General features: G+C 39.3%; 1 protein-coding gene across 7 annotated transcripts in view; it reads right to left on the bottom strand.

Moving 5' to 3' along the window:
- Nucleotides 1-13,243, bottom strand: part of RUFY1 (RUN and FYVE domain containing 1) — a 56,281-nt gene that overhangs the window by 33,212 nt on the left and 9,826 nt on the right. For 6 of the 7 annotated variants that reach the window (XM_060095022.1, XM_060095021.1, XM_060095020.1 and 3 more), the window contains exons 3-6: nucleotides 12,032-12,149; nucleotides 8,251-8,352; nucleotides 6,733-6,856; nucleotides 1,820-1,881 (exon numbers count right to left, since the gene is read on the bottom strand). In XM_060095022.1, coding sequence (XP_059951005.1) covers nucleotides 1,820-1,881; nucleotides 6,733-6,856; nucleotides 8,251-8,352; nucleotides 12,032-12,149 — 406 coding nt within the window. The remainder of the gene's footprint in view (nucleotides 1-1,819; nucleotides 1,882-6,732; nucleotides 6,857-8,250; nucleotides 8,353-12,031; nucleotides 12,150-13,243) is intronic. The other variant, XM_060095026.1, reaches the window with a different exon arrangement.

Below are 13,243 nucleotides of genomic sequence, written 5' to 3'. Positions count from 1 at the left end.
TTTGACATTAAGAATGTATTTTAAATTTCAAGTGAGTAAATCCTGGTACTGTGGGTGCATGAAGCATTAATGGGATTCCCGCTGGTCCCTTCCTTGGTAAGGTGCACTGCCAAGGCACTGAGAAGGAAGAGTTCTCATTACAAAGACGTGTGAAAGACAGGTAACAGATGTACGTGGTAAAATATTCAAACACAGCGCCAGGGTTTACAGTGAAACTCCCTCCCATGCCTGTCTCCTGACCTCTTCTCCACAGGCGGCTGTGTTTTCAGGTCGATGTGCCTCTCTAGAAATGATCCATGTATATGGAAGTACAACATATAAATATGGGTGTATGGCTTTTTTGTTACAGCATAAATGGTAGCATGTTATATATATTGTTTGCTTTTTTTTCTTTTCTTTTTTTTTTCCAGGATAACTTCTTTCAATGCTCTTGTTAACAAGGATGAGGTAGAACTACAATGTGGCATGAAAAGACACCCAAGACACAGTAGGATCAACGAATAAGTCTAGTGGCAACTTAACTATATAATAGTACCTTTCCATTTACATCCAAACCATAAAGCAAATTACACTACCAACAAACATATACCTGCAAGGCAGTAAAGAAAGGCTTGGAAGGAGTCATGCATGAGTAGCTTCCTCTGAAGAAGCAGGGGGAGTGGGACTGAGATGGAGACGAGGGGATAGTGTTAATGGGGAAATCTGCCTTGTACTCTCTATTCTTCCACAGATCCTACTTCCTTAAACAATGGGAATAGGAATGTATTACCACTGTAATTAAAAATAGCTAAATAAAAAATAAAAATTCAAACAACACAAAAACAAAAGTAGCATTCTTTGTCAACAGTTACATGAAAAGATGCAACATCACTAATCATCAGGGGAATGCAAATCAAAAACCACAATATGCTGTCAGGTCATACCCGTTAGAATGGCTATCACCGAAAAGACAAGAAGTAATAAGTGTAGGCCAGGATGCAGAGAAAAGGGAACACTTGTGCACTATTGGTGGGAATGTAAATTGGTGCAGCCACTATGGAAAACAGTAGGGCAATTCCTCAAAAAATTAAAAAATAGAATTACTAAATGATCCAGCAATTCCACTTCTGGGTATTTATCCAAAGAAAATGAAAACTAACTTGAAAATGTATATGCACCCCCATGTTCACTGCAGCATTATTTTTAACAGCCAAGATAAGGAAACAACCCAACTGTCCATCAATGGATGTGGTATATTCATATAATAAAATACTATTCATCCATAAAAAAGAAGGAAATCCTACCATTTCTGACAACATGAGTAGACTTTGAGGGCATTATGCTAAGTGAAGTAAGTAAAACAGTGAAAGACAAATACCTTATGATCTTACTTATATGTGGAATCTAAAATAAACACAAAACTAAACCCACAGATACAAGGACTGGTGGTTGCCAGAGTTGGGGGGGTGGGGGAGTGGGTGAATGGGGCCATAAGGCACAAACTTCCAGTTATAAAATAAGTAAGTCCCGGGGATGTAATGTACAGCACGGTGACTTTAGTTAATAATACTGTATTGCATATTTGAAAGTTGCTAAGAGAGTGGATCCTAGAAATTCTTATCACAAGAAAAGAAATTTTTTGTAACTATGTATGGTGATGGATGTTAACTAGACTTATTGTGGTGATCATTTTGCAATATACACAAATATCAGATCATTACGTTGTATACTTGAAACTAATATAATGTTATATGTCATTATACCTCAATTTTAAAAAAGGAGCATTCTTTGCCAGAATTTCATTAAAAACGTGAAGAACAGCATACAATACAGAACTTACTCTTTGCCACCATCAAGATCCTGCACATCCTTAATGTAGAGAGAAAAATCGATCACTCCAACCTGATCGAAATAAAATGTACCAGTTTAAGTGAAAAATAACTTTTCGCACTTTCCACAAACCTTAGTCTTTAAAATTCAGGGTATTTACCTTCCTATCTCAGGATAAAACAATAGGATTGTTAGGATAACCTGATAATCAGTTAGGTTAACCAGCTTAAAGCAGCAATCAGTCAAACAAACAAACCAAAAGAAAAATAACCCCATTACCTTCTAGAAGAAAAACTTACAAAAAATCAGAATTTAAGGGAACAGTCTGAAGTTTTACCACCTAGTTATGATTGTTTCTTGCATTTATTCAACAATCAAATTGTTGACAAAGATCAACAAAGTTCTTTGGGTACAAAGTAATAAAAAAAAAAAAGAGACCTGGATCTCTAAAGTGGTGACCTTAACTGATAACTCTGACTTCTTCCCCCAAACTGGGGTGAAAAGGTCCAGTCAGTATTTCAGGGAAAATTCTCTGCTGCTGTGGGGAACTAGGGGCTCCAAGACCCCTCAAAATCTCAAAGTCAGGGGCTTTGTCCAGAAATAAAGCACTTCAGAGAGAGTGAATGAGAGCCCTAGTCTGCCACCATCTACTCTAGTGTTAAGTGCAGCCATTCCTTTGAAATATAGGAAAATTGGGTCCATCAATAGAGAAATATTTAAATCAGTCACGTTATAGCCATATTGCAGAACCCTATGCAACCATAACAAAGAATGCAGAGAATGAATATGTAATGAAATGAAGAAAGCTCCAGGATAAAATTTTAACTCAAAGAATACTATGTACGGCATTGACTCCTTATAGTAACCTCCCTTATGTTAAAACCAAAGCTATACATGATGTTTTCTGCAACTCCTCTGTTGCGCCTCCCACCAATCTATATTCCTGACACTTGAACCTGGGTGGCCAGTAAGGCCTGTCTTTATGAGCAGAAAGCAGCAGAAAGGATGCTGTGACTTCTGCAGCTAGGTTCACAAAGGCAGTACTAGCTTCCTCCTGGCTCTTTCCCTTGGGCATATACCTTTGAAGTTCTGAGCTTCCATGGGAGAAGTCTGGCTAACCTTGAGGCACCACGCTGGAGACCATGTGGAGAGAGCACGTGTAGACAGAGATGCCCAAGAAGCCCCTGCTGCTCCAGCCTCAGTTCCCTGAGCCTTCTCAGCCCAGAGGACAGACAGTGAGAGTGCATATGCCTTCAGCCACTCCAGCCCCAGCCACCAACTACCCGTGATCACAGGCGTGCTTAAGAGTCACCTCAAATATGAGGGACTGCAATCATTTATGTGACTGCTAATTTGTTACACTGCAACAGAAAACCAGAAAAGATTTAATTAAAAACAAAACCTATGTATACGTAAATGCATAGGAAAAGTAGAAACAGTCCCTCAAATTTTTACCATTGTCTGTGGGGACAAGACTGGGACTGAATGGGGAGAGGAGAAGGGGAGTTTGAATTTCACTTTTCACTTTACATTCTTCTGTAATTGCTTAACTTTTTTACAACAAGCATGCATTTCTTTTGTGATACAAAAATAATTTAAAAAGAAAGATATATTTGACTGGAAAAAAAGCAACAACAGAAGGAATGAGAAAGAATACCCAAAGTAGAAATTAATGGACTAGGAAACAAAGCTCTCCTCTCAAAGCAGAAGTGATGTGTAAAAGCAAGGCCTGGTTCTTCGAGCTCAACACAGTAGACAAATCTCTACCAAGTATTACAATTTAGAAAAGTGAGATTTTAAAAAGCTGTAAGAAAATACTCTCATGCAACTAATAGGTCTGAATGAAACAAATGATTTCTGGAAAACTATAAATGACTAAAAATTTTTCTAAGACTTAGGAAACCAATAAATTGACCAAAGCTATGCAAAAAATTAAAGTGGTCAAAGCATGAGGACCATAAAGCTTTTGCATAAAGCTGAAACTGTCATACCAGCAAGTTTTAACAAACCTTTAAAGAAAAATAATTCCTGCTCTAATACACTGTTGTGGAAAACAAGAAAGAAAAGAATATCATCCAGTTTATTTTATGAGGTTATACAATCCTGACACTGAAAAGTGACAAAGACAGTAGAGAAAAGGAAAATTCAGACCAGTGTCACTTTTAAGGAGAAATACAAAATTTCCAAATAAACCACAGACATATTAAATCTAGGAGTATACTAAAAGAATAACGCACGATGACCAAGTAAGGTTTATTTTATGATATCACAATAGGAAACCTAAGAATCAATTCAATTATAATTATGGGTTAAAAATGGATATGACATCTCAATAGATGCCAAAAAAGGTATTTGACAGCATTCAATATTCATTTTTAAATAAAAAATATAAAGTAAGTTAGAATAGAACAGTGCTTTCTAAACATGAGAAAGAGGATCCCTCAGGGTGCAATAGCAAATACTCATACTTTATGGTGACATACAAGAGGTATTAAAGATAAGAATAGGCCAGGGGGCTCAATCACATCTATTATTTAATAAAAGTTCTAATTAAATTTTTATTTTGGAATCTGACAAAATGATGTTCAAGGTCACCTGGCAGAATGGACAGCCTCAACTATATCTGAGAAAGAAGTACAACAAAGTAGGCAGGAGGTGAACTGCCAGAGCATAAAACACACTATGTGGCTTTGGTAATTAAAAGACTACGTTAGGGCTTCCCTGGTGGCACAGTGGTTGAGAGTCTGCCTGCCAATGCAGGGGACACGGGTTCGCGCCCCGGTCCGGGAAGATCCCACATGTCGTGGAGCGGCTGGGCCCGTGAGCCATGGCCGCTGAGCCTGTGCTCTGCAACGGGAGAGGCCACAACAGTGAGAGGCCCGCGTACCGGAAAAAAAAAAAAAAAAAAGACTACGTTACTGGCATAGAAATAAAAAGATCCAGAGACTAAATAGAGAGTCCAGAAATAAGCCTCAGAGCATAATGGATATTTCAACACATGATAAAGGTGGAATTTCAAATTAGTAGGGAAATAATATTTGATACATGATATTGAGAAAACGTTACTAGTACTGTCGTAGTAGTTTACTACTGTACTTATATAAGAAACCTAGACTTCTACTTCACACTATGTCAAAACGAATAACAGGCAGATCGTTTAAATGTAAAAAATATACATGTGATTTAAAAAATTAGGTTAATTTTTAGACGTTGAAGGACCTTCTAAGCACAATACCTTAGAAGGTATAAAGGAAAAGTCCATTAAATATGACTGCCAAAAAAAAAAAAAAAAAAAAAAGTCTACAGGGAAAACAAGCCCCAAGACAGCAGAAAAAAAAATTTATAACAAATATTCTGACAAATGGTAAATATCCTTAATCAATAATAAAGGAGTGGAAAAAGGTGGAAAACTCAAAAAAATAGGCAAAGAATATGAACAGGTGAACCACCAATGGCAAATAAAACATGAAAAAAATACTTTATCTTCCTAGTTCTCAAAAATATAAATTTGAGATGAAGAGTTATTTTTCTCTCAGATTAAAAAAGACCAAGAATGCTCACATGTCATCACAACACTCATGCAGAATGTGTACACTCTGACACAGCAATCTCAAAACTTATCCTAAGAAAATAAACAGACAAGAGTAAAAAGAAGTATGAGGATGTTTATAACACTATTGTTATAACATGGAAACAACTTACATTAATAAGTATTGGTTAAATAAATTATGGTACATTCACAAAATGGATTACTATGCAGTTGTTTAAAATGGTTTATATCTCTTGACATCAAGAGCTATGTGGAACATATTATTAAATAAAAAAATTGCAAAATGGTGTGCTTGGAATAATCATATTTTGGTTTAATGAAAAAAGAGAACTCCAAACATCTGTCTCTGAAATATAAATACACACATACACCTTTCTTCATGTGCTTCAAGGATGTATCCTGAAATGTAACACTGAATTAGCTCTTTCTGTGTAATGGGATTATAAGTGATATTTCAAAAAAACTTCTTTGTATGTTTTGAAAAATATTTAACAGGCAAAAACAAGAAAACTACTAGGAAAAAAAAGAAAAAAAAAAGAGAGAAAGGAGAGGTTACAATGAAAAAAGCTGACCTGGTCACGGAGGGATTGGGGAAGCTTTAGATTCATGTCCAAACATGTAGTGGGAAGAAGCCTGGGCCACTGCCCAGTTACAGATGCCCTGAAGAGGTGGAGGTGAGGGTGGGGCAGGGTGTCCTGATTTACAGTCCCTGCCACCACGAGTTTAGGCCTCAGCCCTGGTCAAGAGGGCTGTCCCACCCCATGGGGCACTCTGCATCTTACTGCCTACTTTCATTTGTGCTCCATTTTACCATCTGACTCCCCAAATCTCTCCTGAGTCTATTTTCCCACTCCCCATGCAGCCTGGGGCTTCCAGACTTGTCTGCTCAATGTTTTTGCTTTCCCTCTTCTTGGCTGCTTCTAACTCATGAACTGGATGGTAGCTAGCTTGATCTTTTTCAATCCCAGGCCTGATCATTTCAGTGTACTGCTTAAATACCTCCAAAGGTTTTTAAGTTCCAAAGTTTCAGGGACAAAAACTAAAGCCTCTAACATGGCACTGATGGCCTAACAACTGGGCCAGCCTCCACCTTCACTCCACTCATCGAGCATCCTGTGTCCTAGCCATGGAGAACTGTTTCCCGTTCCCAAACACGCCATGCCCTCTGTGTGTGCCTCTGTGCCTTTGCCCAAGCTATTTTTCACCCTACCCCAAGACCTTCGCCAGCTGCTCTCCACTCCGGTCCAGCACAGCACCTTGCACAGCCCTGTGCCAGATGCCCCTTCCTTAGGTTCAGCATGTGTCTGCAGATCCTGTGTAAAATCTCTGGCCCAAACAAGGCATTCGATCTGGAGTCAAAATTCCCATTTTACCTGAGAATCCAAGTCTTCTCCTTTTAAACAGAGGTTGGCATCAAGCACATTGAGTCCCACCAGCAGACCAACAATCACCATCCCTTCTTCCTCCATCATTAATGCCTCAGGCTCATAGAACTCACTGAAAGAGATTGATACAACAGGAACACCTTCACCACCCTTCTCTGGGACCTACTCTGCCTTCTCACCTCTTAGCTCATGGCCTGGCTGCCAACGTCATCAGGAGCCAGAGGCTCCCTTGTGTGAATTCCCTTCTTCCTTCTATTTCTTCTCTCACTTTAAGTGCTGCTATCTCTTCTCTGGCCTCTCCTCTCTTCCTGTGGATTAAAATGGACTCCTCCTACCTCTGGTCTAGGGTTAACTCCTCTGTTTGGACCCTGGAGCCCAGTCCTCCTCATCTCTTGGCTCCTGTGTTCCTGAACATAACTCTGCCCCTCTTGGCCACCCTGGCTCCTTCTTTCGTGTTGCTTTGAACTACTTCTACACTTACATTCATGTCAACATAAAGTGGAATCCCAAAGCCTCCCCCACCACCCATCCAAGGATAAAACTCTTCCCTCTTCCCTGTGTCCCATGGAACAACACCGGCTGGTTTTACTTCCTTACCTCCAAGTCACCTCAGCCATCACAGTGAGGCTCCATCCATTACTGCTCTGGTCACCAGCGATTAGCTAATTTACCATCGTGTGTGTGAGTACATGAGAACTTATTATCCTAAGAATTAGTTGTTTAGAACAAAATCTGTACCTCAGAGTTACTCAGAATAACGGTACTCAAAGAAGAGCACAAAGTACATGAACTATTTGAAACCAGTATTTATCATGAAAAGACATGTTCAATAATAAGCCATGACTTGAAAACAATGGAAAATTTTGGGAGACTGTAAAAGACATTTTTATTTCAGTTAGATAAGAGAATTATCTCTGGAGAGATTTGTTCCTTGTAAATGATCATATCCTGGAGAAAATTCCTCTTATAATGGTTACTTTTGTTTATAGAGTTATAAATATAAAAAATGAACCCAGTCATAAATTTCAGAGATAGACAGTTCGTCTTTACTGATGCCAAGAGATATAAAAGTTTACAAACTGAATGTGGAATCCTAGAACAGGTAATCTAGATATGTTCCCTTACAAAAAGCAGGGTTTTATACTTTAAAATTGCCCACTGAATCTAGTTCAAGCCATTTTTCCCCTATTATCATCCAGTTAAATACCATTTTGTTGAAACTTAATGGAGTACGCTGTCAGGGTGCCTAATCTTAGGTATTTTTGAAGAACTATCTTCGAAATGACTTCTCAAAATGAAAATATACATCTTCATTCATAGAGACTTTCAGAAATCAGTGCTCAAATAGTAAAACACTGCTATTTTAAAACTAAGCCACAGAATAGTTACACTTAATAATTTGAATAAAAACTGTACATTATACATTCTTGTTTTAATTCCGAATGATCTACAGAACTGTGTTCTAATTACGAAGCAAAAGCTAAGCAAAGATAGGTGATGAAATACCTTAAGAGATGTTTATTGTCTATAAGCACTTTCAGATAATCTGCCAGTTTCTTCTGCATGAGTGCAAGATAAAGCCAAGCTCGGCCCCTTCCCACAGCTGTCCTGGAATTCAAACAGAGAATCAAACTATTATGACATAACAATAATAACAACAAAAAACAAAGGGAAAAGAACCAACTTAGCCAAGGAGAAACACATGTTCACGCACACACATGCTTGTGAATGCAGAGAACGCTGTAATAGAGCTGCCCTGGGGGCTGGGGGAGCGCACTGTCTGGTAAGGCTGAGGAAATGGCTCACTGCATTCTTTTGGGTACTGTTTGAAGTCTGTATCATGGGCATGTATTCTGCATCCCCCCCCAAAAAAAATAGGAAAAAAAATTTAAGCCACAAACATCTGATTTCTGGAACAAATACAATTAGACAAAACTTTGCATGTATTCATAAAATTTCACAGGGAGTCAGGAAATACCAGGTTAGATTGTATAATGGATAAATTTTCTTTCAGAAGACGAATATAGAACGTAGTTATTAAAGGGTTGAAGTCTCACAAGATTTCTAGGGCATTAGCTCAAAGGTACAATTTTATTTCTCATGTGGTAAAATACACATAACATAAAGTTTACCACCTTACCCATTTTTAACTGTACTGTTCAGTACTGTTAGGTACATTCACGTTGCTGTGCAACCAATCTCAAAGGTGTGATTTTGAAAAGATCTGTTTTAAACATTATAAGAAAAAGAAAGGCCTCCCAATTGTGGACCTAACATTATTTAAGGAAAAAAAGATCCTGTTCTAAGCAGAGTAACTGCATTTGTAACACCCAAGAGAGTACTAGAGGTACTGCTGTAATCAATATCAGCCTCAAAGGGTCAGAGGGCGCCCAACTTAATCAATACAAAAGACTGGATTCCCCCCTTCTCCCTTCAGTAAATGATGTAAAGCCAGAGTAAAAAAGAAAGAAAATAAAGTAGGAAAAAAAAAGATATCTGATGTTGGCATGATAGGAAAAATGGACACCAACATGTACTGCTTGGTGGGAGTGCAAACTGGTACAATTTTTCTAGCTGGCAATTTAATGACAGCAGGTTATCAAAATTCTACATCTAGTAACATAAGGAAATAATTTAGGAGGTACACAAAGACGTATGTTTGGGGGTGGTCACCACTGCACTGTTTGGAAAATGAGAATTTGAAGACAAGCACAAAGAGCAAAGTGGGAGGAGCTATACAAAAATGATGTGGATGACTATTATGGCAAAAGGTTTAAAATATAATATTAAATGGGAAAAAAAGCCACAAAACAGTATGTACAGTTTAGTACTTGATTTTTTTTCCCAGTTCCCCACCTCTGTACAATATACTGCTCTTAGTTTAGGTTCACTTCCAAAACATTTTTATGCATATGAAAATAAATATAAGTTCTATTTTTCTCTCCTTTTTACAAAAAAATTAGTATGCTATGTATGCCATTCTGCAACTTGCTTATTTCACTGAATATCTGTCATTTTGAAATTCTTTCCAGACACAGGGAATTTTTCGTTCATTTTTTCATAGCTTTAGAGCATTTCAGTATTGGACTGCCCTATAATTTATTTAGCTGGTTTTTATCTAGGCTGTTTCTAATCTTCCGCTGTTACAAATAATGCTGCAACAGGTATTTCTGTACATGTGTCATTTTCATGTACGAGATAAAACTCCTAGAAGTGGAATTGCTAGGTCAAAGGGTAGATGTATTGGTGGTTTTTGTGGATAGTGCCAAACTGTCTTCCATGAGAAACCGTGCAATAATGAAGCCACTGGGGGAGGTGGAGGGGAATAAAATCTTATTTATTTGTCTGTCCGACTATGCACTGAAAGGATCTAGAAGGATACTGACCACGATATTAATTGTAGTCTTTTTTCTGAGTAGTAAGCTAACAGAAGCGCCTTTTTTGTTTCTTAATTAAAAGTTGTCATAAGAAAAAAGGGTTGTTTTTTTGGTTATTTTGTTTTTTTAGAATTTATTTATTTAATTTATTTATTTTGGGCTGTGTTGGGTCCTTGTTGCTGCACGCGGGCTTTCTCTAGTTGCGGTGAAGGGGGGTTACTCTTGGTTGCGGTGCGCGTGCTTCTCATTGAGGTGGCTTCTCTTGTTGCAGAGCACAGGCTCTAGGCATGTGCGCTTCAGTAGTTGTGGCGCATGGGCTCTAGAGCACAGGCTCAGTAGTTGTAGCGCACAGGCTTCGTTGCTCCGCGGCAGGTGGGATCTTCCCAGACCAGGGATCGAACCCGTGTCCCCTGCATTGGCAGGCAGATTCTTAACCACTGTGCCACAACTGCTGAGCCTGCGCTCTAGAACCCGCGAGCCACAATTACTGAAGCCTACGTGCCTAGAGCCCGTGCTCTGCAACAAGAGAAGCCACTGCAGTGAGAAGCGCGCACACTGCAATGAAGACCCAATGCCGCCAAAAACAAACAAACAAACAAATAAACAAACAAACAAATCAAAAAGAAGAACGGAAGAAACAAGGCAGAAGACGTAGGAGGCTCATGAGGGGGTCACCAAATAAATATATGAAAGGTTGTCGCCTGCTAAAGGTTTTCACCTTAGGTGGTATAGGCCCAGAGGGATGAACCAGGGACAGAGACAGAAGGCTTAAGTCCGATGAATGCACAGGGCTCAGCAACGATGGAGTTTAGTGGGATTTAGAGGGTTTCAGAGACCAGCACACCTGTGTTTTCTTCCTGGTTCCACCACTCCCTTGTCGAGGGACATTGAGCAAGTTACTTAACTACTCTGAGTCTCAGTTTCTGCACTTGTAGTTGGGGACACCAACAGCTTAGTCCCTAGGGATTTGTGGAGGATAAAACGAGCTAATGAAATGTCCTTAGCACAGTGCCTGGCACACGGCAGGCCCTTAGTTAATGGTGGTGGCTATTATTATTATCTAAAAATGGAATCAGCTGGCTCTGCAGGAGAAGGTCAAACAGAGGCTAGACAGTTGAGTCCCCTGTGAAAGACTCTGCCGGGAGAACTTTTGCATTGGCCTAAGGATCTCCAGGGCCCCTTCTCAATGCAGACTCCACGATACACCTTTTCATGTTCCATTCAGTTTTTGATTTTGAGCCTATACGTAGGGATCCCAAGGGCAAACCCAGATAAGGCAAATGATTCATTAGTGCCAGCCTTTCCAGAAATGTGTCTTGTCCTGGAATCTAAAATCTGTTCCAAACTGTATTATTCAGAAAACTGCCCAGGTGCAACTGTGAGTCTTTTTTTTTTTTTTTTTTTAAAACATCTTTATTGGAGTATAGTTGCTTTTTAATGGTGTGTTATTTTCTGCCTTGTAACAGAGTGAATCAGCTATACATATACATATATCCCCATATCTCCTCCCTCTTGCGTCTCCCTCCCACCCTCCCTATCCCACCCCTCTAGGTGGTCACAAAGCACCCAGGTGCATCTGAAGCAGCAATTCCAGGAGTGTAACGACTCTTTTTCCTCCTGTAACTGCTCTTTGGGTGACAACACCTTTTCACTATTTGACCTTGTACGACACGCAGAAATCACCGTCCCCATTTTAGAGAAAAGGAAACTGAGGCTCAGAGAGGGGCAAATTTTCTCAAGCTTATGTGGAGAATGAGCAGCAGAGCTGGGACTAAAGTCTAAGTAGAGTGTAGCTTTTGCTACAATTTGTTCTAAATTAGAAAACGCTTTATCAGCAAGGAATAGAGAAATTGATAAATACAAGGAAGTTTTCTTAAAACATCACATTGATGTAACTACTTCTCACTCACTTTAATTCTGGCAGATTTCTGACACTAGTGGCTATATCTGATGCTTCTGGACAAAGTTTCTCCACCAGCTCCAAAGGACCAAAGAAAGATTTATTTTGGCCAATAAAACTCTTCTTAACTAAAAGGGAAAACAGAAGTGTTATTCATAAGAACAGGTTGCAAAATGTCTTCAGGGTCCCACAGTCTCTCTCCCAAAAGCCAACTGAATGCTGTGGAGCTGCACTGCTTACTCCTTCTGATTCAGTCTTGGGGACTGGGAGAGGCCGGGTACCAAATGAGGTCTCCCTTCCTCTAATGAAAGGGTTTCTCTGATATACCCACTAGGCTCTTTCTTTCAAGTATTTATTGACCATGAAATAAAACAAATGCTCAAATGATCACCTGTGAAATCCTTGCCCTTTCTCCCTCCTATGCCAAAGTCAATTCTTGATTTCAAATCATCACCACCATCCCTCATCTGAACTGCTGCAATAATCTCCTAATGGGTTTCCCTGCTCCTAATACTGTCACCTCCCCACCTTTCTAATCTGTCCTCCACATAGCTGGAAGTTCTTTTACAAATGTAAGTTAGATCTTGTTGTTCCCTTGCTGAAAATCTTCTGAATACTCTTAAGAATAAAATCCAGCTCCTCACTTGACCTATAAAGGCCTACGTGATCCAGCCCATCCCAACTGCCCTGACCTCACCTCCTCTTTCCCAGCATGCCTCAGTTACTTGGTGTCTTCCTGAAACCAAGGTTGGTCCCACTCAAGACTTCGCACCTGTTTTGTTCTGTCTTTCTGGGAAGGCTCTTGCCCCAAACATTTGCAAGGTTGACTCCTTCTTCTCTTTTAGGTCTCAGCTCACATTTCACCTCCCCAGAAAGACCTTTGCCTCTCACCCTAGTTGAAAGGTTTTTCCCTTGATTCTCTATCATTTAACCTATTTTGCATCCCTGAATTTGTAGCATTTTGTAATTATGTTTGCTTCTGAGTTTGTTGTCTGTCTCCTCTTCTAGAACTGTGCTGTCCAAGGTAGTCACTAGCCACAAGTGCTACTGAAATGTAGCCAGTGCAATTGAGATGTGCTGTAAGTATAAAACACACGGTGGATCTTTAAGCCTCAGTGTAAAAAAGAATGCAAAATATCTCATTAGTAAGGTTTATACTGATTATATGTGTCAAAATGATAATATTTTGGCTATATTGGGATAAATTACTACAAGTAATTTC

The sequence above is a fragment of the Mesoplodon densirostris genome, chromosome 3 (assembly GCF_025265405.1).
Source record: "Mesoplodon densirostris isolate mMesDen1 chromosome 3, mMesDen1 primary haplotype, whole genome shotgun sequence".
Taxonomy (NCBI): Eukaryota; Metazoa; Chordata; class Mammalia; order Artiodactyla; family Ziphiidae; genus Mesoplodon; species Mesoplodon densirostris.
Note: the sequence above shows the minus strand (reverse complement) of the source record. Positions and strands in the feature narration are given on the sequence as shown.